Source organism: Idiotropiscis lumnitzeri, chromosome 6 (genome assembly GCF_059441095.1).
Source record: "Idiotropiscis lumnitzeri isolate Australia: NSW breed Sydney's pygmy pipehorse chromosome 6, RoL_Ilum_1.0, whole genome shotgun sequence".
NCBI classification, from domain to species: domain Eukaryota; kingdom Metazoa; phylum Chordata; class Actinopteri; order Syngnathiformes; family Syngnathidae; genus Idiotropiscis; species Idiotropiscis lumnitzeri.
This window is the reverse complement of record NC_142396.1, coordinates 7,472,105-7,497,439: the sequence shown is the minus strand read 5'-3', so window position 1 is coordinate 7,497,439 and position 25,335 is coordinate 7,472,105. Positions and strand designations below refer to the sequence as shown.

The window sequence follows — 25,335 nt, the reverse complement described above, 5'->3', positions numbered from 1 at the left end:
TTATTTCCACAGCCGGGACATGGCAACCCGTTTGTTGCCCTCTATTATTGATTATCCATTGTCCAATGTGCCTTTAAGGCTAGGGTGTCTCAAACTCAAGGCCGGGGGCCAGATGTGGCCCGTGATATCATTTTATGTGGCCAAATCTTGTGTGACAACTTCCTGTTTCTAGCACATTTTCTTCACTTTAAACAACTTTGGGGTATTAGATATTGCCATTTATTTGTTGACAGTCCTCCTTTGCAGTAGCATTAAGTTAGCAAATTGAAAGGCTTGGCTAGACTTTTGAATTTGACTGGAAAATAACTGGGAGTGTGGCAATACACATATTTAAGCTTTGTTTTTTTTTAGAACTCTTTACTCTTTGCCCATGCCCTCAAAAATAAAAACACTTTTAAATTTAACTTAAAATGTCACCGCATTAAGTACAATATCGTTTGAAAAGTCAAGCTGATTTAAGATGTAACTGATAAGAGGCGACAAGGTGACAAAAAAATGTTTGAAAAAACAAATCAAGGTCCACCATTGAATTCTAATCATAACACACCCTCCTCTCATATTTGTACATCATTTTGACAGCAAGAGGTTATTATTGCATGCCCTGTTGCATGTGTAAAGTATATTAATGTAGATAATGCACACATCATTTTGTGAAATAACAAAATGTTTCAAAAATTGTAATATAATAATAGAGCAGCAGGAAGTTGGCATAAATCTACGGGAGGACAAGGAGAAGGAGGAGGAGGAATGTCAAGCGATAAACTGAGCCTTGTTTGTCTGGTGATTAATGGAGGGAGGGAGGGAGGGCGAGCGCATATCACACACTAACACAAGCAAAACAACAAGCGGAAGCGTTTGTGCGCCATTCCAACACAGCTCCAAAACAAGACATTTATTGTGAAATGGGCATAACAATTAGCAGCAAATTCCTTATTCAGAATTTTAAGATTTAATTTCAACATTTTAAAAGCTCACAAAATAATCGCACATTTATCGCACTTAATGGGGACTACAATATTATGACTAATATTGTATACATTCATAAAGAGAGTCATAGTGATACAATACAATGCAAAAAAAAAAGTGTTAGATTTTGATCTTTCCTGATAAAACTGCATCGACTATATCCACGGTAAGTGGGACGTATTTCTTTTCCTTGTCATCCAGAAAATAGAGCGGATCTGTGATGGCAGAGGAGTTGAAGCCTTCCTTTACCAGCAAGGCCTTCATATGCTTGAATGTTCCCGTGACAGCCAAGGAGCGCTGCCATTAAAGTGGAATTTAATATCATTTTCAAATAACGCTCATCTGGTAACAAGATGCTTCAACTACCTGAATCCGTATAAAACGTGGCCTGGCGTAGGATGGCAAGAAGCTTTCAAGGTGCTTGAAGAAGCCTTCGGGATCAAACTTATGTCCACCTTTTAGAGCGATGGCCGCCATGCCTACTCTGCCCTCGTTGCCTGCGAACAGAAAAATTGAGCAATATTTACTTGAAAAAAAAATATTGTAAAATATATCAAATAAAAAATATATATTTTATAAACATATTTTATCAAATATGTTTTTTCACTCAGAAATCCTAAATACATTTCACAAGGAGAGTATTTGAGAAAATTCTACTTGTATAGTATTATTATTATTTTATTTTATTTTATTTTTTTCAATTTGCACTCAAGGGTTGAAGAACGTAACCACACCCTTCAGGTTAGGAAACGGCCACTCTACCACATGCTACTCCAACAGTGAGTTAAATCGCTGGAATCTCCAAAAGGAGTCCCCTATGAATATTGACACAAGTGATTTACGAACGCACACGAGGCACAGCTTGGCTCAGGTGGTAGCATGGCCATCACACATTGTGAGCAGTCATGGGAAAATGAAGCTTCAAATTTACTTTATGAGCCAGTTGTTGTTGGCACTTTCTGTTCAACATTGGGCTGAAAGTGCATTGACCATTTCTTCAAGCCCTATCTTTAACCCAACAGTGCCACCTAGAGGAGTAATAAAAAAATACAACAACTGGTTCATGAAGCAAATTTGAAGCTTCACTTTCCAAAAAGTCAAGTTTAGACTTGGGCCAATTGTAATCATTCTAGACTAAAATATACGCAACGGAATTTACATATATTGATATATTTTATATTTGCATATTTAGTGTGTTCTCCTGGACTGCACAGCATGTGAGTGGTGCACAATTACATGGCACTTCCACACCATACACGTTAGCCTCAGTGATGCAGTCAGCCTGAGTGATGACATCAGCCACTTCATTGGTGGACACGTTCTCTCCCTTCCACCTGTTGTTTAAAAATAAATAAATAAATAAATATCAGGTTGCGTATACGCAGCTCAAATGAAGGAAAGAGGAAACTCACCTGAAAGTGTCGCCGATGCGGTCTTTAAAGTAAAAGAAACCGTCTTTGTCGATGAGCATCAAATCGCCGGTGTTGAAGTAGACATCGCCTTTCTTCAAGACGTCATGCAGCTTCTTCTTCTCTGTCTGCTGCAGGTCTCTCGCATATCCCGAGAACGGCGCCCTTACAGATATCTCAGATACCAGAAGGCCAGGCTCGCCTAGCAAGTTGACAGTCAAAAAAAAGAGGGATTGGTCAATAACGCAGAACACTAGGAATGGGCGAGAACCGGGTATCAAAATCGAGCTGATACCAGCCTTATTAAAGCAAATGTAAATAAATAAATAAATCAGAAATCGGGTAAGTCCTTCTCGGCAATAGTTGCCGCAATACTCTGGCAGTATGACATGTTGGTCAATCATCATCTGCATCAAAAAGCAAGGTCTTTGGCCACAATATTTTGTCATTGTGTTAAATTTAATTTCAAAAAGCAAAATACAAGAGGTTTGTGTACTCGGTATTTGTGAGTACTCAAATAATTAATACTCCGACTGGTAGCTTCTGTCATGTTTACTAATATGGAACAACATGTGAAAGCTCTCCAATGCCCGAAAATTTCAAGTTAATTAAACAACAAAGCGATTTACACACGGTGTTATCTCTCATAAAAGACAATCCGATACATAGCGTGCAATATGATTGAAAAAAAACAGCGCTTTTTAAAACATAACAGGACTCAGTTAAATCAAACATTTGTGGTTCAGTTTTTTTTGTTTTTGTTACACCCCTAATATGAACATATATTCATGCAGTGTAATATCCATTATCTGTACCGCTTCTCCTCACTAGGGTCGCGGAGGGTGCTGGAGCCTATCCCAGCTATCGTCAGGCGGTAGACGGGGGGCACCCTGGACTGGTTGCCAGCCAATCACAGGGCACACAGAGACAAACAACCATCCGCATCCGCGCTCACACTCATACCAAGGGACAATTTAGAGTGTCCAATAAACCTGCCATGCATGTTTTGGGAAGGTGGGGGGGGGAACCAAAGTGCCCGTAGAAAACCCACACATGCACGGGGAGAACATGCAAACTCGAACCCACGACCTCTGCCAAGTGAGGCCATCGTGTTAGCAATGTAACATGCAATTAAAGTTGAACAGATCTGCCTCAAAAGGAACTGGGTAGCGCCACGCCTCCAAAGCACAAGTGCACTATTAAAAGCCTTTGAAGTCGCTCGAATGAAAAGCTCGCTGGTAATTGCTACGAGAGTGAGCGACACACCTTTAGGAACCTGCATGCAAAGACCCGATGAATCCCTCAGAGGTTCCCCCTTTTCCATATCATACTTGATCAGTGCGTAGGGATAAAACCACTGGAAAAAGACAAAGATGATGTATTAAGAAGGGAAGCGAAACAAAAAGCACGTCGTGAAGTTCAGACTTACTCTGAAGAAAAAGTTGTCACGTCCCACGGCTCCGATCTTTCTGGAGTAATTCATCAAAAGCATGTTACCCTCCGTTGCGCCGTAAAACTCCATGATTTTAATGTTTCCAAAGCGGTTTAGGAAATCTCGCCAAACATTGGGTCTGATGCCATTGCCGATTGCGATTCTTACTTTGTGGATTCTGTCGTTGGGTTTCTATCAGGAAAATGAAAGACATAGTTGAGCCTCCAGAGTGCCTGTCTAACTTTGAAGAACCTGTAAAGTGAATTGATTTGTTTCCAAATATATTATGCATGTTTAAAGTGAATTCTTGAAAATATGCAAAGACTGAGAACTACATAGTACTCACTTGTGGAGATACAACATTAAACTGTCTCAATTTCATTTTTGCTGATTTATCGTGGCAGAAACAGCACTGAGTGTTCCTACATGAGTCCCTCCTCCCGCACTATATCAGAACTTCATTTGCATCAGCAGTTAGGCTATCCGGTTTACAATATACTTGATTACTTGATCCATTTCTAACACTACACCGTGCTATTAGCTAGCTAGCTAGCTAGCTAGTTAGCTAACTAGCTATATGTTCATTTGCCGAATGTGTTATTCACACCAACAATGTCAATAATCACACTCTAAATCCAAATTACATAACGGACAGTCAAAGAGTGAGTACATATTTTGGGACACTTTTTATAATGCAGACACCAGCATAAAGAGCTAATACCATCAAAGTTAATAGGTAAGCAGAGCTGCATTGAATTTTGCTGGGTTTACAGTATAGAGTTAGCAAATAGTGTTAGCTTGTGATAAGCAGCACACATTTGATTGCTCTGTGACGCTCTCCTCATGTTGGAGGTTATTTGTGTTGGGTGAGGTGCCCTATACACACAATGGAGTGTATACATTTCTAGCTCCACTGACAACTAAAACACCTCAGACCTCTCTCCCATGAATAGTTGTGGAGCGTGTAGTGTCGTGTGTGCAGAGTACTTTGCCTACCTCTGGTATGTTACAGAGAAAACGCATGACTTCACCGATGTACTGTATGGCAGTCACGTTGTATTTCCTACAGTCATCCCAGAACTGAGACGAAGAGAATTTACTCTTTAGGGCAACTGTGCTACCTGAAAACAGGACGAAAAAAGACATTTCATTTAGTATATAAACACTGGTTGTCTGGTTGTTCATAGTTCAAGAGATATGACCACAAAGGAGTTCCAAAGATTTGTAAATCTGACACAGTTGGCAGAGCACTCTGAAAAGCACTAATAGAAATGAGTGGAATGAGTGCAGTACCGCATGTAAACAGCAGAGGGTGCACTCCCTGTATGGGTGAGGTTAGTATTTAGGTTTTCAGTCAGTCGTAATTTTCAATTTTAAAAAGTGTCAAATGAATGTATAAATAAATAAGCATGACGCCATAAGATGTTGCATTATTAAATCCGGAAAGGAAATAGTTGAACAAAAAGAAAAAAATAAGGCACTTAGAGGTTGAGAATCCGTGTGGGCGGGAACAAATGTTCAGCCGCGCTTCAAACTGCAAGTGCAGTTTACTCGTTCTAAACGTCTTGAAAGCCATTCCTCCTCCGTCCGCTAAGAGGCAGTGTTGCTGCCTCCATTAATGTGGCGCAATCTCCCATTTCTCATTTAAAAATGAGAAATTTAAAAATGAGAAATTTCAAAAAAATAAAATGAGTTTTTATCTGATCTTTTAACATGTCTTTATATAACACAAGTCAGAAAAGAAAATTTGTTTCCCTCGAGCCTTGACACGGAAGATGTTCTTCTTCTGCTACTTCTTCTTCTACGCAGCAGCAGCAGCAGTCAACAGTATTAGCAAATAATATTTTTCGTATTTTTCTGCACGAAGATGTCTCCATGCGAAATGTGAGTGTATTACATTTAAAAGTGAGTATCAGAAGATGCTTTGATTGTCGGAAAATTAGGTCGACTGTGTTCACGCAGGTCTGTGATTGACAGGTTAAATGAATAGACAGTGCATACCTAACTGAATGGCTCCTGTCAATCCAATCAGAGCCACGGTGTGATAGAGAGGGAGGCTGATATATAGCACATCGTCCGAATTAATTCCACAGGATTGGAGAAGTCTAGATATTCGCAACACTCTGAGATGAGTTAACACAGCTGCCTTAGGGAGACCTGTTCAAGAGAAGAAGACGGTACACAAAGTGACCAAGACCAATCCCCGCCCTTTTGGAACATCAACAATTCAATGTGGCTCACCTGTAGTCCCAGATGTATACACATAGAAGGCGGGACCTTGCACGTTCAAATGTGATCTTAAATCTTTGACGAGGGGTTCAGGGGACATGTTTTTCATCTTGTCTATGAAGCTGTGCATTCCTGAACTTTTTTCTGCGCTCCCCATAAAGAACACAGTTACATTTTGCTCCAGAAGCTCGGGGAGCACCTCTTCCACTGCACCCTGCAAGTCTGGCGACAAAAAAAAAAGCCTTGAGAAAGATGTTTATTATAACAAGGTTATTGATTACACTGACCAACAGTAAATTTTAATCAGAGACATCTTTGTGTGTCCCTAAATGTATTTTTGACGCTGATTTAAAAAAAAAAAATGTCTTTACTTTTTTTTTTTTTTTTAGCTCACCAGGTTTTTCCAATTTTTTGCTGTTTTTAAGTTTGACCATACGCAATATGGATTTTACCATGCGTTGTAATTTCTAGCTATGAGGTGTCAGAAAAAAATCCACCTGTTGCTGAACTTAACCGTTAATTCAGAAATATGATTAAATACATTACATTTTATTATTCTGCTATTATTATTATTAAGAAGCCCTGACGTGTGAGAGAAAAACAACGACAGATTCGGAATCATCTAAAAAAAATAATGTAACGAAATGGGCGGTGTGAACATGTAAACCTTTCCTTTGAAACTTGAAAAAAGGGGAAATGAAAGATTGAAGAAACAAGAAAGGCATTCATCATACCTCGGTCGTGTATTCCATTAAATCTATTCTGGCCTATTGCAAACGTTGTCAGTCTTTGTCAGGTTACGCAACCCACCCTGCGTGTCCTTAAGTGCTCCCCATTTAAAGTTACTCATTGCTGTAAGGGTTGCAAAGACCAAAGCCTTCTTTCTGAAGAAAAAACAATTACTTTTCGGGGGGGAAAAAACTACCATGGTAGTTCTTGCGCAATGTGACTTCTTGTCCCGATTAATGTGATTGTGAAATCACCCAATCAGAAAATTCTGCAGATTGGATTGTTTACCTTATTATGAACTTTTGCCGGGTGACGGCATATTCCCACGCAACCGCGGTAGCAAGTTCATTGAGCAGTAGTCATAACCTTCAAATGTTGTAACAGCAAACATTTGTATAACTAACAGTTTGCATGAAGTATGAACTTTCGTAATGTTAACAGCAGCTCTTAAAAAGGAATAAGACATCTATATCCGTAACAACCGACAGGATGTCCTTTGGTCACAAATTCCTATTGACGTAAATTGTAACGGCGCTTGGGATAAACACTTGTACGTCTTTGTTCAGGTTATTGAAAGAAAGACCGGAGGTGGATTTTAGTCCGGCCCACGAATCAGCACTCGTGCACCTTTGTGTATGAAGAGATGAGAGACAGCGGTGTGAGTTCAAACATGCTTGTCTTTCCCTATTCTGACATCACGTAACCTGCGCTTTCCACCTGTTACTGCGGCATATTTTAGCAAGGGGGGGAGGGGGAGGGGGAGGGGGTCCATACCACAAGTTATCATTCAGATAAAGATCCATGCCTGCCTGCTGAGTGACTGTTGCCTGCTGCCAGCCGCCGTCCGCCTCTTGACAGTTGACACGACTTTAGCGTAGCTAAATGTACGAAATATAACCAGTCGGGGTTCGTGTGCACATTCTTGCTCTCTCACAGTATTTTGGAATTTGTGGAGGTGATCACATGAGATCACGTTTGATGTCATCAAATCCAATCTATTATGCAAAAGGCTTTTATACTTTCACATGTTGAAGTGGAAAAGAGTCGAGAAGTCCATTTGCATTTTGGTGGCGATCGGTTTCCCTTTTCGACAACAGAACTGACAAAGCAAGCAATATTACTTGCTTGCCGCTGTGACGTAGACGCTGAAACCCGAAAAAAATTCAAGCCGTGCTCCAAAAGGCGGCGTGTCAATTTGAAGTAAATCTAATCACAAAAAAAGCCCGAAAATCACAAATGAGTCTTTTTAGGGGTGTGGAATTTAGTACTGATGTCATTTATACATGTAAACCTATTATAAGTGTTTAACCTACTTTAAATATTCAAAATTGTTGGCGTATACTATTATTGATTGTTGTAGGACAAGTTGGGCGTCTGTATACACATGGCATGTGTGTAATGTTGATTTTTTTTTTTTGAGGGGGGGGCGTTTACGTCACCTTGAGCCACCAGCAGGACTTGGGCGCCGCTGCACTTGAAGCAGTGCAGCAGAGACTTGGACCTGATGTTGGAGTTGAGGAGAGCCAGGGAGCATCCGATCTTGAACACAGCCAACCAGAGCCACACTAACATGGGCTCGTTGGACATAAACAAAGTGACCGTGTCGCCTTGCTTCACCAGGCCGCTTTGCAGGAGCACCCTGGCGGCCTGCGTGCTGAGACGATCGGCGTCCTGGTACGTGAACGTCTCATCTTTGAAGAGGAGCAGCGGCTTGTGCGGTTGCCTTTTCGCCATCTCGGAGAAGCAGTCCACTATGGTGTAGTTGCTCCGGATGTACTGGAGGATTTTGCGTCGTGTTCGCAGATTTGTCACAAAGTATTTGACATCCTGGTATAGGTAAGGAAAACGGAAAAAGAGACAAACTGCAAAGGCAGCTGCGAGGATCAACCACAAGAGCATGTTTTCAACACCGGGTCACACTGTTCGTCTGAGGAGCATAATCCTGCATTAAACTTGAGTAACACCATTTATCCAAATGTTAATGTCATGGTGTCGTGGGATCGGTTGCTCGGCAGCTGTGGGTGGAGGAAAGTGAGGCCAAGGCAGTAGTCACAACAGAGCTCAAATTTCACAAGAACCCACCGAGTCAATGATTACCAATAAACTTGAAACGAGTTCACGAATCAAGTCAATTTTATTTGTATAGCCCTTAATCACAGACAGTCTCAAAGGGCTTTACATAGCCACAATCGACATCCCCGATCTTAATCCACGATGTGACTTTTTCCCCCCCACAACAAAGCGACAAAGCCAATTCCAATGAAGTTGGGAGGTTGTGTTTAACGAATAAAAAGGTTGCAATGAGTTGCAAATCACGTTCAAGCTTGAATACTCAAAGACAATACTGTGTATGACTTTATTGTGTTAAGCATATAATCATTAACTTAGAATTTTATGGCTAACACGTTAAAAAAAAAAAAAAGATGGAGAAGGGTTATAACACGGTTATCACCTTTTCTTATAACACCATTCAGGTTAACTGAGGACACTACTTAAAGCTTTGTAGGTGGACTTCTCCAATAAAGTTTATCATTCTGAACCTCAAGTATCTTTGCTGTGTGTTCAATCAATGAAATATGGGCGGAGCATGATTTGCAAATCATTGAATTCAGTTTTTATTTGTTTAATACAACGGCCCGGCCAACTTGATTGGAATTGGGGTTGAAAAAGTCACTCACACCTTTTGCACTCCTTTGATTTTGATCATTCCGCTTTAAGTCGAAGATTACAATTGCAGACCGTTTCTAAATTTGCAGGCCTCAAAAGGTAATGCATCTGACTTCATGTGGCAGGTGGAGGTGTTAGTTACCAAAAGAAATTTGATTATTTTGTGCAAATGTGATCGATCATCAGGATGGTCATCTCAGATTTTATAGCGTTTAAGTGTTTTGTTTTTTTTTTATTGTCAAAATTTTGACACAAAAACGTCCTTACCATGGCGTAAAATAATTCATTTATTAAAAGAAATACAAACAAGTATAAAACAGCATACGTTAACTTGATATCTTGTATAGAAAATGTGCACTGCACTAGAAAACAGCAAAGAGTGAAATTTCTCTCATTGCGTAAAAAAGGCCTGCAAATGTTGACCTGCAGAAACATGATGTGGAAAAAAGTCAAATATGTAAACAAGTGAGGATGAATACCCTCTTTCTGAATTTGAATTGAAATGTAGACTCTCAACACATTGATAAAACCAAGCCCAACTCGCGACTGTCATTTTGGTTGGTTAAACGGGCTGTCAAAGCCGCTGTCCTGCTGACGTCTCAACTCTGAGAACACAGGCCTGGGACACAGTCCACTCTGCTTCTCTCCCTCTGAGCCCGGCGTTGGCTCTCTATGTGTATTCATCTTCACTCTGGTGGCAGAGGTTTGCGTCTGAGTTAGAGTCTCCTGGGCTATGTCGTTATAAACCGTCAGGTCGGACACGTCCGGGGTGAGACGATCAAACTCGTCAAAGTCAGTGGCGGACACGGAGAACGGCTTCACCGACTCCACTTTCGTTCCCGAGTAGGACACTCGAGGGATGTGGAGGCTGTCTGAGTCACTGCTGGTCAGGCTCCAGTTGGTGCGTTTATCATCCCGGACTGGAACCTCCCGCATGAGCGAGGGGTTGTTTGGCAAGTCCGCATGGATGTCTGCTCGTCCTCCCTGCAGGTACATCTGCCTGCTCTTGCTCCTCATGGGAGCAAGGCACGCAGAGGTTACTTTGTGAGGGTAGAGTAGTGCGACTGCCGAGGCCTCGCATGCACCAACGTCCTGCCTGCTCACAAGTGGAGTCCGCGCCGGAGTTGTTTTTCGCTCCAAATGCGACATCTTCTCCCTGTTGGTTTTGTCTTCCGTTAAAGTCGATGGCTTCTTCAAAATGTTTGTGTTACTTGCTGGGGAGGGGCCAGTGGTGGACACAACTGTCATGGAAGCAGTCAACATGAGATTGTTTTAGAATTCAGAGTTTTCATTACAAAAAAAAAGAAAAGAGGTAGTGTCACCGAACACTCACCTTGTAAGCTGTGATTCTTTGCAGGTTTATTTTTCACAGGTGTCTCCATTATTTTAGCCATGGCTGCCAACTTGCTGGCAGCATTCATTATTTTCTTTTCCGCCCTGAAGAAGATGTGCGGATGATGACATAATGGAAACAAAAACCAAAAAAAAAGATGTCACTAAAGAGAGGTAAAGGTTTTTTTTTGTTTTTTTGTCTTATTTTAAACGACATGTGCCAGAGAGCATTAACTTTGGAGAAGCAAGATATTCCCTTTAAACACAAGTAACAACACTTCTGCCCAAGTACAAAGTGTGAAGGAAGGACAATAAGTTAACAACAAAAGCTAATGTGGAGTATTACCCTGTCGTCTTCGCGCCGTCCTCTAGCAATTCCTGGAGACAAGTGAGGTAATAACGTCGCATTTTGCGGGCAGTGTCCTGCCTCTCCCGTTGTACCTCAGTGCGGATCATCTCAGCTGCTCGCTCGCGGCTTTCCTGGAGGTAACACAGCATGTCTCCTGCAAGACGAATACACAACATTTTGTAAAGGCTACATTATGTACCTTGTAAGCCCACGGGCTGTAGTTTGGACATCCCTTGTACTACACCACATCAGTTACTTAGTTAATATCAGGAGAGCCAAATGTCAGCTTCAGGGTCTCATCCAAGCATTTGAAAAACTTCCCCAGTTAGGGTCTGCTTCTGGTCCACTGGGGGTAAAAGGTAGCAGATGTGTCAGAGAGGAACAATTTTACTTCACCAACCTCTTATCTTTTCAACAGTGGTCAAGTATTGCTGCCTCATTTCTTCCAGACCCTCTTGAAGATTTTGTTGATGGTTTAAAGTCCTGAAAATGACAACGCCACTCTTTAGTTTTACAGAAAAAAAAAAGCAAATCCACAAGCCTACACATGAGTAAAAATGTATGGTGAATTTACCATCTCTCAAAATCCAGCATGACACACAAATAAACGTGCACAATAACTAAGTTCTACATTTCATACATTAAAGAGTCTATTATTGTGACAGTGGTGTTTCGCTGATCATATAGCCAATCACAATATCCATCCTAAACTAACACGTCTCTGACAGTGTGAATGTTTGAAGTGTCCAGAGAGTCAGAATTTCCCACAAATTCAGGGATATATGTCGGTAAATAGTTGATTCATAAAGGTACAATGTAGTGCCATCTAGTGGTGAACTATTAGAATGCAACAACCTTAGTTCAAAGCGAACATTGAAAAATTAACACATTTTTACACAGTAACATTAAGTGTCGAAATATTTGGATTTCTAATAATGACATGTACTATTTGTGTTTATAATAACCAGTCTTTAAAACCATCACGGACCCAGTCGCTTCTTTGTTTCGCTTCACTTCCTCCAGCTGCAGCAGATGTTCCTCATTTGCCTTTTGTAATTTGCTCTCATGTTCCTCTACAACAAACAGCACTGATTAACATAACGAAAGGTGGGAAATATTTTATCTCCGCTTCGTCAAACATTACCTTTGAGTTTCTGCATGGTTGTTTTGTGTTCTCGGACGCTGTGCTGGAAGTGACGGCAAGCTTTCTCCAAGTGCTTCTGAAGCTCCTGGTTCTTCTTCTGAAGCTTACTGGCGGTGTCTGTGCAATCCTTCTTGCTGCAAGACTGCCCTCCGAGCTGCGCTAAAGAGCCTACACAAAACAGAATACAGCATTACGTCAATTCTTGAAAAACTACACACCTTGTGTTTTATTATACTGTAGAAATAGTTCACTTTCAATCCTTTGAAAATGCAATGAGGGTTTTCCTACTTTGCATTTTGTTGATTTCTCTTTTGTGCTGTTCTTGTGCTTCTCGTAACACACAGCTTAACTGAGCCTCACTTATCTGTTGAAAAGAAAAATAATAAAATATCCGTAACGGTAAAGCAGCTCATTCAGATCATTCTTCCATTTCAGGATAAGCTCCTGAAGCAACAAAAAAATTGATGCATGATAAAAACATACTTTCTTCCAATCCTTCTTGGCCTGGCACACAGCTCTGTCAACAATGTCTATGCAGCAAGTTTGAATCACGTGCGTGACGTCGCCCTCTGACATGTGGTCTTTCCCGCTCTCCTTGATGCTCTGCTGGTCAGTCCTGGAATTCCCGAGAAGCTGCGTCTGAACCTCTGCCAGAGCAGTTTGAAGTTCCGCGAGGAAGTCTTCCCTCATCTGCCATTTCTGGGCTTGTGCCTTCTCAGCCTGCTGAGATCTCCACTCGTCCTCTTTGGCCCCCACGGTCTGCTGAAGCTTAGCCTCCATCTGCAGGAGCAGCTCCTTCTTCTGGAGGTCAGCCTCCTCTTGGACCTGCAGCACAGCCAACTCCTGCTTCTTATGCTGCTCCTGTAGTTTGCTCTTGTACATTTGCTCGCTGCGAGTTTGGACAACAGAGATTTCTTGCTGTTTGTCTCTTTTCCAGGCTGCTCTGGCGCCGGCAATTTCTGCTTTCAAGAGCGCTGCTTGCTCCCTTCTTAACGTCTCCAGCTGACACTGGAGACTCACCACCTTCCCTTGGAGCTCCTCAGTCGTGCCGCAGCTTTGACCTTGTAGCTGTCCTTGTTGCTGCTTGTGCCACTGCTCCTCTGCTGCCCTCAGAGCCTGGGACACCTGGCACATTTGCAACAAGCAGTGGAAGTTAGCTTTTTTAATTGTTTTTTTTTTTTTAGAGTTAAAAAGGTTTTCATAGGCTGGTACATTTATGGTGCTACAATCCAACATTGTAAGGCTATTTGAGACAATCAGAAGAATTAGGGAAAATATTCCCCTGGAAAAGGCACAACTACAAAAATGGCAAAAGCAGGAAAAGGGAACCAAAACCAATTTCCTTAAATAGTACCCGTGGGGAGTTTATTTGCTCAACTTTTTAAAGTAAATTGTGCACACTAAAGGCAAGGCATTTAGAAGTCTTTGTGTTTATACAAGAAAAATGTAAATGAAAATGTGTTTTACCTTTTGTTCCACGTAATGTTTTTGCAGCTCTTCCCAGTTCTCTTTTTCTCTTTGGAGAGAGGCTTGGTATTCCGGCAATGAAGTCAAATCCTCAATCCAGCGGTCATAGGCCCTGGTCACTGCTCCTTTAACCTGTAACAAGAACATTTCTGTTGGTTTCCAAAATGTACATGGCCACACTTTTGTGATTATTAGACAGTATAATTGAAGTCTCAACCTTATTGGCCAAATCCTCGAGGTGTTGGTCCTGAGTCTCGTTCCGGACTTGTTTCCTGGCTTCCTCCACTGCTTGGCGTTGGGCTTTATCAGCTTCCAATTGAAGCTGCTGTCTCTGGGCACAGAGCCTAGAGTCCAACTCCTCAACGGTAATCATCAAACCCTTTGCTTCCGCCTCCTCTGTCTGACAGGTTCCCTCAGAGGTCTCCGACTGTTTTCCTCGCCTGGCTTCCTCCAGCCTCAGAGTCCAAGCCTTCTCCATCTGCACAGAATGAGAACCAAACAAAATGGCCATGAACTAGTTGTTACTGGAGCTCTGACGGAGACACACCATCCTACCTGATTGTGCGCTTCATCCCAAGCAGCCTTGGCCGAGGCCACGTGAGAGTTCACCTGCTGCTGGATTTCAGCCTCCTTCTCCTTGCACCAGAGAGCCTTGAGCTGGGCTATGGAAGCTTGATGATGCGCCTCAAGCTCACGCCTTAGTTTCTCCGCATTTGTGCAGCTCTCCTCTCTTTTCTTTTGGGAAGCAAGTGTATGAGAACATTTAGAATCTCGACACACTGTCGAAAACAGATTTCACTTGGACCACAATTTTAAAAAAACAAAAAAAAAAAAACATTGAACGTCATTTTAGTTTATCTTTTTTTGTGCAGAGATGCATTGTCTTTATTTCAGTCCGGCTTGTCAATTAAAAATTCTCATTATTATTTTAAAGCCATTTTAAAACAGTTCTTGAAATGTGTTGTTAGATATTGTAAGATTTACAACTACATTGAAGTCATGAGTACAATCTTAGATTATCCCATTAAATCAATTTCAAGACAACAGATTTTTATATTTTGCTCAGGAAGATATCTGACTGGGTATACCTCGTTTTCTTTCCTCAGTGCATCATCCCTGGCTTGATTTTTCATGCTTTCCTCTAGGATTTCCTTTTCCTTGCAGACCGATATGTAACACTCCTGCACAGCGAGCACCTTGTCGCTGGCCTCGGACAGCTGAGAGCTGAGCAGGAAAGAACGCTGAGTGAGCTGCACATTTCAACACAGTTCAAACCCTTAAAGTGACACAAAGGGCACGTACTTTAGGCGTTGGATGTGTTGCTCGTGTTGCGCTGTCAGACGTTCAACCTGAGCGTCGTGTTTCAGCATGAGCTCCGTCCTGACTCGGTTCACCACGTCATCCCTGTGCTGCTGATTAATCCGCTCGGATCTTTATGAAGAGACGGACACCATTAATTAAGAGATAATAAAAATAAAAAGGAAACATTTTGTTTCCTCCTATGTGTCTTACCGTTTAGCCGTCTCCTGCTTCTCTTGGTCCAACTCCTGGATCATCTCTCTCATCTTGACGCAGAGCTCCAAGTTGGCAGAACGGACCTTCTCCTCACTCTGCTGCAGCTCTACAATTTTCTTTTCTAGCACCTAGAATTGGAAAAACAACAAGAGCAATTAATCTCTTTATTTTGATTTAAAAAAAACACAAACGGGAAATTTGAAAAAGTATTCAATGACAAACCTCCACTTGCTCCTGCAAGCGTTGCTTGTCTTCCTGAAGTGTCACTAACTCATTCCGGTCCTCTCCATTCAAGTTTGGTTTTATCTGGCTGGACTGTCTAACCTGTGGACGAGCAAGCTTACTTGAAACTTTGATAATTGATTGCAGTGTCAATGTCAGGATAAGCGACTCGGATAATGGATGGATGGATGTTTCAATCACGGTGCATACCAATGAGCTGAGCTTGGCTTCGTCTATTTGAGTCTGCAGCTCGTTCACCCGGGCCCGACTCTGTTGGAGTTCCTCCTGCAGATGACTGACCTTCTGCCGTTTTGCCTTTAAACTCCCCAAGCAGCGCTGCATCTCTATTTGCAGTAGTCGTAAAGATTCATCCTGAGTCAGCTTGGAGTCTGACAGGGAGGATAAGGCCCTGTTGTTCAAGCAGAGGAGAATTATTATTTGAGAGAAAATTACAAATCTTTATGAAGATGAGGTAGAACGGTGAAATAACTGTCTGCACAAGCACCTGTGGAGAGAACCATTTCTCAAGGTGGTTTTCTTAAACCCTAACTCCAAACAGGATTCAGAAAGTTGGCAGCCAATGGTGGGATCCAAAGCAATAATGCCATGTTTTAAAGCAGATTCATATAGCGTAATCTGCTCCTTCAAGTCGGCAATATCCTCCTTCAAGGTAAAAATATATTTTAAAAACAAATATAAGAGAGTTAGTTAAACGTTTCTTTTTGAGACACAAGCCGGGATGGCAAACCTGTAAAACTGTGTTCATATCTTCAGTTAGAACCTTGGCTGCTTGGGCCTGCTGTAGTTTGATCTGCATTTGACTCATTTCCTGCACAGATCCTGACAAACAAATACAAATCAGAGTAAAGCAAACAAAAAGCTAGGTATGTAAAAGTTGTCCCACTTGGATGACAACTTTGGCTCACCAGTCTGCAACAGCTTGGCAGACTGCTGCTGGCTCTCCTCCAGACTCTGAGTGAGTGCATTGACCACCCTTGCTCGATCTAGTTGCTCCTCTTCCCTTTGCCGTTCCAAATGTTTCACCTGCTCCCGGAACTTTTGACTGGTATCCATCTGAAAGTATGTCATGACAAAAAGAGCAGGTACAACGCTGGATAAACCATATTCAAGCAACCAGTCAAAATATATGGGTGAAGACATAAGGAATGTATCCTATATTGTATGTAAAAAATATGTTGGAGCTTCCCTTAACTTCACAAATGCTTTTGTGCATGAATAGGAAACCTAGAAAGTCTCTGCATAAGAGCAACTCCAGATGTTAATCCCTTGACTGCAGCTTGATCAATTTTCAGCTCTGGGAACTGTGATTGCTTGGTATGGAAATAATATGCCAATTTAATTGCTCTCTAAACTTGGACTAATTAGCACATTTTGTATGTGGAGAGGACACTCAAAACTCATCTTATCGCAAGTTGAATTTTTTTTTATGCACACTGAACTTAATCCGATTCAAATGTTCCGATTAATGAACCTAAAAAAAATATGGATTTGAATTAGCTTTGTATTCACAAACCTGTTCCTCAAGAGCTTGAGATTTAGCGTCAAGCTGCTGCTGTAAAAGCAACAATGCGGCCTCGTGCTGCTCCTTGATGACGGTAACATCTCGGTCGTGCTGCTTGCGTGTTTTGGACAGAGTGTCTGAACGACACAGATCCAACATCTGCTGCTTCATGCTGTCGACAGTGGCCTCGGCCACCCTCTGCTTCTTTGTGTTCTGAAATAATTATTAAATATAACTTCTTTGCAAAGATTATCTTTCAAACTACATAGTAAATGACATCACTGCATTGAATGAAATATATATATTTTTTAAACAATACTCGACTTCAAATTAACAACAAAGCTACCTGGCAGAAACTTACGAACTAACTTCTTATTGGCAGCTCATACAGCTTACCTCCTGGTCTTTCTCAGTTAGGGTCCGTATTTGCTGCTCCATCACTTTCACTTTGCTTTGCATTTTCATCTCCCGCTCTTTGGCCTCATCCAGGAGTTGACTCGACTCCTGAAGTCTCACAGCAAAGCCATCTTTCTCATCTATGCATAAATAAATCAAATGTATAAAATGCTTAAATGATGCAGGACAATCTTCAAAATTGTAATAATAGCATAATCTCAATTTCAAACCCTATTTTTAAAAGTAAAGATTACAATAAATAAATAAATAAATACCTTTAGCGATTGCCAACTGGTGCTCAAGGTATCTCATATTGCGTTTTGAATCCTCGAGCTTTTGCGCCAAGTCCTCAATTTGCCTTTGATGAGCCTTGTTTAATATTTGAAGCTGGGCCAGCTGCTCTTTTGCAGCAGTTTCTACAAGACGGCAGAAAGGAACGTCAGTCACTAAAACGATGTGGAAAGCTGATAAACTAACCAACCTAAAAGGGTTTGAACACCTTCACATCATCGATTTAAAGTATAAAAGCATACACGTAGGATGCCTGGCATTCCCTAATAGTGACATTACACATAGCTGCAAAGCGAAGCCTATTGACAAACTACGGACACGGTTAGTCAATGTTACTTACGCTGTGTTGAGTCAAGGAATTCCCTTTGCAGATGTTCAAATGGATGATCTTGATGTGGCGCCTGAGAGCTCACCATCTGACGTGGAGGAAGGTGAGGATTGTAACTGGCCGTGCAATCATCTGCACGTCGCTCCACCGCTCCAGACTTTTAATTCAAAAGAGGCAACACAGGAAAGTGAAAATTAAAGTATTAAAGTACATCCGCGATTAACTGTATTTGTAGTTTGACATATTATGCACTGCTGAACACTGAGAGATGATCTAAAAAGTGACTAAAATTTGAAATATTAGCATTCTAGCACGATCACATTTCTGATGAGCAACAGTCCACATTACAGAAACGGAATCAGCCATACCTGAAACTGCACTCTGGGATTATCGCGCTCACTGTAGTCGCAGTTATCACCGGCTCCTTCTCCATTATAGTTTCCAATGTTATTAGCACAAGGGTGTGGATCATCCGAGGAAAAATGATTGGCCTCTGTAGATGTTGTTGTTCCCATGCTGTTAAGTGTATAGTTTTCCTGGCTCCACATGTGAGCTGGAGGTTGCGTTTGAACATGATGCTGGTGACCATTGTTCTGAATGCCTCCATTCTCATAACCAACGGGTTGTTGATCGTAGTCTGCTTCATAGCTCTTGAAAGACACATCAAGAGCATGGAAGTTATTTTTCTATTAAAATCAAAAGGCAAAACTATGTCAGGTACTTAAAAAAAAAAAAAAAGAAACCTACCTGCTCATGAGAAGTTGGCCCGGGGTGATCTAACCCCTGATGATCCCATTTGGACTGTGGGCTGTTTAGAGAGACAAAAGAAACATAAATATGCAAATGGCGTGGTGACCCAGGGATTATGAGTGGGGTCAATTTTCTCTGCAAAGTATAATGACAGAAATAATTAAGTGCTCTCCAATAAGATGGCAGACCTACAATGAGCCCGTTTCCATTCATCTAACAACATAAATGGATTTGTCTTATGTAAAAAAAGGTGCAAAGGCTGAACAAGGTTTGAAAACAATTCTTAGTTAAGACTACAAAACTGCTTGAGGCTGAATCAAAAACCAGTAGTGCACTCCATTTTGCCTCAATTGCTTGCAGAACAATCAGCAATCAACTCCACAATCGTCAGTAATCAATTGACTAATTGATTAGTTTGCCCATCTTAAGTAGGAACAACACTGAGATTTGGCAGTGACCATTTAATTAATGCATGTCACCTGGTTCCAGGAGTTTGATTGCTGCAGGTGAAGGATCCGAGCTCTGTGGGGGAAGAATCTCGGCTATCATCCAGCATGTCATCTGCAAGGTCAGCGAGGAGCTTGTGCAGCTGCAGGAAAAAAAACCTCAAGCCAATGAGTCATCATAGTTGCACTGCTACCAGGGATATTATAGGAACAGAGAAAGAGAAAAAATGAAAAATTGATCACATTTACTGTATGTTTATCGCACAAACTCACAATTTAAATATATTTAATTAGGAAACAATATAAATTACACCCTCAAAATGTAGCCCTTTATGTTAGCTATCCACCTATTTTCACTATACCGTTTACACAATAATTCAAACCTTCCATTTTGCAGACTATGGATTGTCTCTTTTATAAATTGGCTTCCAATATTTACATAAAACTATATGCTTGCTCGCAGAATAATAAAACAATATTAGTGGTGGTATGCTTTTACTGACAAAAAACAATGTACGGTACTGTCTCCACATCAATGAGATCTATGACTTTTGTAACACAGAAAAAGTATTTAACGCTTATGTCAAACACAAACTGAACATGCTTGTTTTCTTCAAGAGATTGGACAAATAAAACCAGCCGGACTTACTTCCCATAGGGACCGTTGAATTGTCTTTAAATCCTTGACTGTGTCCTCAACCAAAGGACCCATAACATCCCATTTACACATTTACCAAAAGTAAAGAGCAAATCCAATTCATCACGTCCTGACCAATTTCACCAGAGTAGACTTTTCAAAACATCCAAATAGTCCATGGCATGCTGTCGACTCCCTGCACAACGCATTTGTTTGTGCTCCAAAGTACCCATGTTGTTTGGACAAAACATATAGCAAAGCCAAATGGAGCAGAAACATTCCACTTGCTAGCAGGAAACATTTTCCACTTGACCAGTTAGTCCATAAAATGTAAGATCCATTGATAAAAGCGAACAGTAGATGATTAATAGATCCTCAAAGTCCAGTCTGTTTTGTTTCATCCCATGGGAAAATAATTATGCATGCTTGCCCTTAAGTACAAGAGGCATTGTGAACAAAACAAGTAATAGTGAGAAAGTAGGTTAACGCCGGCTACATCCAGTGACACACCAGGAAGAAGCCAATAGGGCCAATAGCAATACAAAGCAACATATTGAGGAGATGAGTCATATCAACAACCCTGCATACCAGCCTAACTGGGAAGGTTTCGTGTTATTCCTGAAATAGTTTCCAAACAAGGACACAACGAATTGTAACGTTGTGGAATTGAAGGATTACATTTCTGCTATGAGCACAGTGGAAGCATGAAACTTCATCTCATTATGAATCATCAAGCAAGACACTTTTGAAAGTGTATGTGCCATTTATCGTCCAAGAAATGTAAGCGTTGTGTTGTACCTCTTCTTTTCTCGTATAGTCGTCTTTGTCGTATTCTTCTTCAGCATCTTGAATTTGGATAGCAGCACTGTCAAAATCTATAGACATGACGGTGTATGCTGCACGGGGACAAAATGACTAAATCGGTATATATTATATTTTTATCAAATGTACGAGTCCTCTAAAAGTGAAACAAAGTTGGGGAAAAGTTGTACAACATTTTCTTACGTTAGGGCAAACGCCGTGGACAGATTTTCACGTGGTCTAAAAAAATGACGTTAATGTTTGTTATATGCTCGACACATTGTTGTTGACAGTCCAGCGAGGCTAGCGAATCAGTCTCAAACGACCCACTTTAGCATCCTTTACTATTAGAGAACAAGACCTAAAATACGAACGGGCCACGTTTTAAAAGTCTACGCATATCTTACTTAATGGAGCGTGATTAACTGAGCCGTTGTTAGTTTAACGCCAGGTTTGTTGTCATTTGGTCCAACATTGTGCGTCGTAAGCTATAAAAGCTAGCAGTGGCTAGCCGGTTGCTCGCTCGTCCTCGCCCACTTTGAAAAGTCGCGCGCATACTCGCGCCAATGAAAACCTCTGTGGAACGTTTTTGATGTTCGTTGACGCGCGTGTACTACACCAACCTACAGTTAAATGACATTTTAACATTGCTTTATATGAAATTCACAAAAAATTATATCAATAACAATTATATGTATTTTATATCACAGACGAGGCTGTGGGGTTCACCATATCCCCATAGTGACGTGTATCTTGAATTATGGGTAGTGTAGTACTCTTGTCAACCGCCATTCCTTGAGTTTGTTGTGACGTAATTCTTTCTCAGTCCGATTGGTTGGTCCCGCCTCTTTCATCCAATAGGGTTTCCGTGTTTTATCGCTTGCTCCTACTGTTCCGGAGTCAGTTTCGAATGTCATTTTGAATGCGTCGGCGTTCAATTCACCGTTTACCACTGACTCTGATCCAGCTGATACAGCATCCCGTCAGCTGATCAGTGCCAGGATACCAGACAGGACTTCAACTGCGTGACAGAACACTACATTCATAGTGGTTTCATCTAAAAATGGACACTGATCCTCCAAAAATGAAAGTTTCGCTCATTGATGATGAAAGGTGAGTTTCTATAGCCACTAGATGCTGGGTGATTACGTAAGTGAATTAGCTGCTTGCTTCCGAATGTATTCTTTCTTTCCGTAGGTTGCAAAACTTGAAAAATACTTTTGAAAGACAGTATGGAGGATCACCTCTCTTCTATGCATGTGCACCCGGAAGAGTCAATCTCATAGGTAACTAAATGGACTCTATGTAAACTATTAAAAAAAAAGCAAGAGTGGGGATGGTCACTAGTATTTGTTATATTTCTTATATGCGCATTAAAAATGTTCCATATGTTTTTATCCAACTATGTCCCAATTTTGTGGTTTCAAGTCTGCTGGTTTTCCTCATTTTCTTCCATAAAACAGGAGAGCACATTGATTACTGCGGCTTCTCAGTGCTTCCGATGGCTATTGAACAGAATATATTTGCTGCCGTCTCAGTAAATAATTCAGGGACAATACAGCTGGCCAATATAAATCCTCTCTACAAGTAAGACCTTTCATTTCTGTGTATGTGTACACGACTATATAAGCTTCTTGATGTTGCTGTCTGTTTTTATTCTGCAGCAATATCAACGTGTCCTGTTCAGAGGAAATAATCATTGACAGAGATAACCCGAAATGGTATTATTATTTTCTATGTGGAGTTAAAGGCATTCAGGTATGACATGAACCTTCTTGATCGGGCTGTGCCGTTTGCCAAACGTAATCAGGTCCCATATCTCGCAAGTGCATTTTTAAACCTTTTGCGTTCACAACAGGAGAAGTTTGGGATCTCACGTTTACCGGGAATGGCGTGTGTCGTCGATGGAAACGTTCCACCAAGCTCCGGCCTGTCCAGTTCTAGTGCCTTGGTTTGTTGTGCTGGGCTTGTAACAATGGAGGCAAATCAAAAGTGCCTCTCCAAGGTAATCTTAAATGTAAGAATTCCAAAATACTATGATAACCATCGGAACTGCTTAACAAACATATTCCTTATCCGTACTTCAGGTAGCTCTCGCAGAGATATGTGCAAAATGTGAGCGCTACATTGGCACAGAGGGAGGAGGTATGGACCAGTCCATCTCCTTCCTGGCAGAGAAAGGGACAGTATGTAAAATGTTTTAAGTAACATTTTAACATTCTTAGTCATACAAGTGTAAAAATAAGTTAAGTCTTAACTGTTGCGACTAAAACATAGCAGGTGCACTTTACAGTAGACTGAATTTCTTGTGTGTGATGTGCCCTCTGACAGGCAAAACTGATTGAGTTTGAGCCTTTGAGGGCCACTGATGTCCGACTTCCCGACAGTGCTGTGTTTGTGATTTCCAACTGCTGTGTGGAGATGAATAAAGCGGCATCTTCACATTTCAACATCCGTGTGGTGGAGTGTCGGATTGCGACAAAGGTATAAACTCGTGGAAGTGTCATTTATTTAAAAATCTGAAAATTTTCCAACATCTGTGTTTTTTTTTACATTTAGAAAATGGATGTAGATAATGTTGACTGAGGTTTTTCTATGATGTCGTGAGCACAGATGCTGGCTCAAGCGAAAGGGTTGAACCAGAAAGAGTTTTTGAAGCTTGCCCAGGTGCAGGCGGCGATTAATGCGTCTCTGGACGAGATGCTTGCTCTGGTGGAGGAAGTTCTACATCCTGAGCCGTACAGCCGGGAGGAGATCTGTCAGGTTCTGGGCATCAACTCCGAACAGTTCTCCAGAGAGTTGCTCAGCGCAAATACTCAACACGGTAAGCGAATAAACAGCAGGAAGAGAAGCGTGGATGTGATTTTTATTTTAATGGTGTTTTTTGGGTCACTCTCAGTAACACATTTCAAGCTGCACCAGCGAGCCAAGCATGTATTCGGCGAAGCTGCACGTGTTCTACGCTTCAAGAACGTTTGTGATTGTGCACCTTCTGAGTCCATCCAGTTACTGGGTGACCTGATGAACCAGAGCCACGCAAGCTGCAGAGATCTTTATGAGTGCAGCTGCCCTGAACTCGACCAACTGGTGGACATTTGCCTGTGAGTACAAAGTGTCACTTAATCCCAAAAATGTAGACTCAACTAAAACCAGAGTTTTGAGTACTGATTTTTTTAAAAAAAAGAAGCCACCAGAACGCATCAGAAAATGCAGAAATTATAAGTACATCTTATTACATATATCACTGACTATGGTAACCGAAACTGAGAATTTGTGTTGGTTCCTCTTAGATACCGATGATGTACAATACATTTTGTGTCAGCCAATCAGAATTTTCCAGCCTCTGTCACTATAAAATCAACATCAATTTAACAGCTTTCTTTGTTTGCCATACTGACAGGAAATCAGGTGCTTCGGGCTCCCGTCTGACAGGAGCAGGTTGGGGCGGCTGCGCTGTGTCCATGGTTCCAAGTGACAAAGTCCAGTCATTCTTACAAGCAGTGAGGGAAGCCTACTATCTTCCTGATCCACAAAGAGCAGCAATGGCAAAACACAGCTTGTTTGTCTCAAAACCTGGAGGAGGCGCTGCAATTTATAGAGAGAAATGATGTGTATTGTTGTCACCATAACAGGATTTGATTGGACCAAAAAAAAAAAATCTGACATTATTCAGGAAGATCATTTTTGTACTCCTATTGTTGTTATTGTGTTTATTTCTACTGTTGCCATACTTATAAAGGATTTTTTTCTCTAGCTCACTCTGTTGCATTTGCTAGATATAAGGGTGGCTCTAACCACATGATGGATTTGTGTTGTTGTTGTTATTGTTGTTATTATGTGACATCTGGCCGCCTTAATACTGCTCTGCAGAACCAGGAACCAAGTGGGTCCTATATGGGTTCCAAAGCAATGGAATTTGGATAAATGTAGAATTAATTTGAATCAGGCTTCATTTTGCAAAGTGCGCCTTGTTTTATTTACTTTTTTACACAAAGGTTGCTTAAGCTTCTCCAATTTAGGGATTCAATGAAAATGTAAATTAAAGTAGAGATATTTTATAGAAACATGATTCTCTCAGGGCGGCATGGTGGATGACTGGTTAGCACGATGGCCTCACAGTGCGGGGGTCGTGGGTTCTCTGGCCTTCCTGTGTGGAGTTTGCTTGTTCTCCCCGTGCCTGCGTGGGTCTCCTCCGAGCACTCCGGTTTCCTCCCACATTCCAAAAACATGCACTCTAAATTGTCTCTCGGTGGGAGTGTGCATGCCGATGGTTGTCAGTCTTTGTGTGCCCTGCGATTGGCTGGCAACCAGTTCAGGGTGTCCCCCACCTACTGCCCGATGACGGCTGCGATGGGCTCCAGCACGAGCGTAACCCTTGTGAGGATAAACGGTTCAGATAATGGATGGATAAATGATTCTCTAAACAGATTACAGTGCATTGGATTTTTTTTCTCTTTAAGATGTAATTTACATTATGTCCACAAGGAGGTGTTGTTTCCAAACCCGCGTGTTATTATTCTTATTTATTTATTTTACAAAAATCACATCTTATTTTCAGCCTGGCGGCAAGGCAACTTTATTCATGAAGCATCAACCCACAATTTCTAACCTGGACATAAAACATTCACACTTGGGGCTGATATTTTTTTATGTTACATGTGCAGATTTTGAATTGGTTGTGATTCTATCGGCTGTCTAGTGCA

The 25,335-nt window shown here is 41.4% G+C and overlaps 3 protein-coding genes and 1 long non-coding RNA gene across 12 annotated transcripts; 2 read left to right on the top strand and 2 right to left on the bottom strand.

Annotated features, from left to right (window-relative positions):
* Positions 1-1,079: 1,079 nt before the first annotated feature.
* Positions 1,080-8,781, bottom strand: LOC148334993 (long-chain fatty acid transport protein 2-like). Its single transcript, XM_088298794.1, has 10 exons — positions 8,205-8,781; positions 6,049-6,258; positions 5,809-5,964; positions 4,804-4,928; positions 3,805-3,999; positions 3,642-3,732; positions 2,379-2,577; positions 2,203-2,300; positions 1,333-1,463; positions 1,080-1,263 (listed from the first exon to the last, which is right to left on the bottom strand). Exons 1-10 carry the CDS (start codon positions 8,662-8,664, stop codon positions 1,087-1,089), a joined length of 1,842 nt encoding a protein of 613 aa, XP_088154920.1. The 5' UTR covers positions 8,665-8,781; the 3' UTR covers positions 1,080-1,086.
* Positions 5,534-8,735, top strand: LOC148334994 (uncharacterized). Of its 2 annotated transcripts, none has more exons than XR_015844099.1 (2): positions 5,534-5,691; positions 7,332-8,735. It is a non-coding gene; the product is annotated as an uncharacterized LOC148334994 (long non-coding RNA). The 2 variants fall into 2 exon arrangements; XR_015844098.1 differs by having other exon boundaries at positions 5,534-5,712.
* A 925-nt stretch (positions 8,782-9,706) lies between the features above and the next one.
* On the bottom strand, positions 9,707-21,330 carry cep152 (centrosomal protein 152). Of its 6 annotated transcripts, none has more exons than XM_088299020.1 (28): positions 20,837-21,330; positions 20,630-20,727; positions 19,228-19,337; positions 18,746-18,806; positions 18,367-18,648; positions 18,011-18,155; positions 17,655-17,795; positions 17,380-17,519; positions 16,996-17,196; positions 16,388-16,535; positions 16,210-16,301; positions 15,967-16,124; positions 15,672-15,870; positions 15,462-15,563; positions 15,237-15,367; positions 15,027-15,155; positions 14,813-14,948; positions 14,280-14,459; positions 13,942-14,202; positions 13,725-13,856; positions 12,741-13,382; positions 12,546-12,621; positions 12,258-12,425; positions 12,102-12,186; positions 11,514-11,596; positions 11,111-11,267; positions 10,766-10,869; positions 9,707-10,673 (listed from the first exon to the last, which is right to left on the bottom strand). In XM_088299020.1, exons 2-28 carry the CDS (start codon positions 20,714-20,716, stop codon positions 9,982-9,984), a joined length of 4,842 nt encoding a protein of 1,613 aa, XP_088155146.1. In that variant the 5' UTR covers positions 20,717-20,727; positions 20,837-21,330; the 3' UTR covers positions 9,707-9,981. The 6 variants fall into 6 exon arrangements, with proteins under 6 accessions (XP_088155146.1, XP_088155147.1, XP_088155149.1 ...); XM_088299021.1 differs by having other exon boundaries at positions 21,040-21,330; XM_088299023.1 differs by having other exon boundaries at positions 20,630-20,676; positions 20,837-21,329.
* Positions 19,208-24,385, top strand: galk2 (galactokinase 2). Of its 3 annotated transcripts, none has more exons than XM_088299028.1 (11): positions 19,208-19,316; positions 21,600-21,745; positions 21,830-21,918; positions 22,096-22,219; positions 22,297-22,390; positions 22,491-22,637; positions 22,720-22,818; positions 22,964-23,116; positions 23,246-23,456; positions 23,532-23,733; positions 24,033-24,385. In XM_088299028.1, exons 2-11 carry the CDS (start codon positions 21,696-21,698, stop codon positions 24,238-24,240), a joined length of 1,377 nt encoding a protein of 458 aa, XP_088155154.1. In that variant the 5' UTR covers positions 19,208-19,316; positions 21,600-21,695; the 3' UTR covers positions 24,241-24,385. The 3 variants fall into 3 exon arrangements, with proteins under 3 accessions (XP_088155154.1, XP_088155152.1, XP_088155153.1); XM_088299026.1 differs by having other exon boundaries at positions 22,491-22,649; XM_088299027.1 differs by lacking the exon at positions 19,208-19,316 and adding an exon at positions 20,440-20,611 and having other exon boundaries at positions 22,491-22,649.
* The last annotated feature ends 950 nt before the right edge of the window (positions 24,386-25,335 follow it).

Bases quoted from the DNA above. Each gene is read 5' to 3' on its own strand.
- LOC148334993 (XM_088298794.1), bottom strand. From the start codon at position 8,664: ATGCTCTTGTGGTTGATCCTCGCAGCTGCCTTTGCAGTTTGTCTCTTT. The intron at 4,929-5,808 runs GTATGCACTGTC...TCCTGTTTTCAG, and splicing joins GACAGGAGCCATTCAGTTAG to GTAGCACAGTTGCCCTAAAG. The intron at 4,000-4,803 runs GTAGGCAAAGTA...TTTTCCTGATAG, and splicing joins TTCTCTGTAACATACCAGAG to AAACCCAACGACAGAATCCA.
- cep152 (XM_088299019.1), bottom strand. From the start codon at position 20,716: ATGTCTATAGATTTTGACAGTGCTGCTATCCAAATTCAAGATGCTGAA. The intron at 13,857-13,941 runs GTTGAGACTTCA...TTCTTGTTACAG, and splicing joins TCGAGGATTTGGCCAATAAG to GTTAAAGGAGCAGTGACCAG. The intron at 12,426-12,545 runs GTAGGAAAACCC...TGTTTTGTGTAG, and splicing joins AGAAATCAACAAAATGCAAA to GCTCTTTAGCGCAGCTCGGA.
- galk2 (XM_088299026.1), top strand. From the start codon at position 21,696: ATGGACACTGATCCTCCAAAAATGAAAGTTTCGCTCATTGATGATGAA. The intron at 21,746-21,829 runs GTGAGTTTCTAT...TTCTTTCCGTAG, and splicing joins TCGCTCATTGATGATGAAAG to GTTGCAAAACTTGAAAAATA. The intron at 23,734-24,032 runs GTGAGTACAAAG...CCATACTGACAG, and splicing joins CAACTGGTGGACATTTGCCT to GAAATCAGGTGCTTCGGGCT.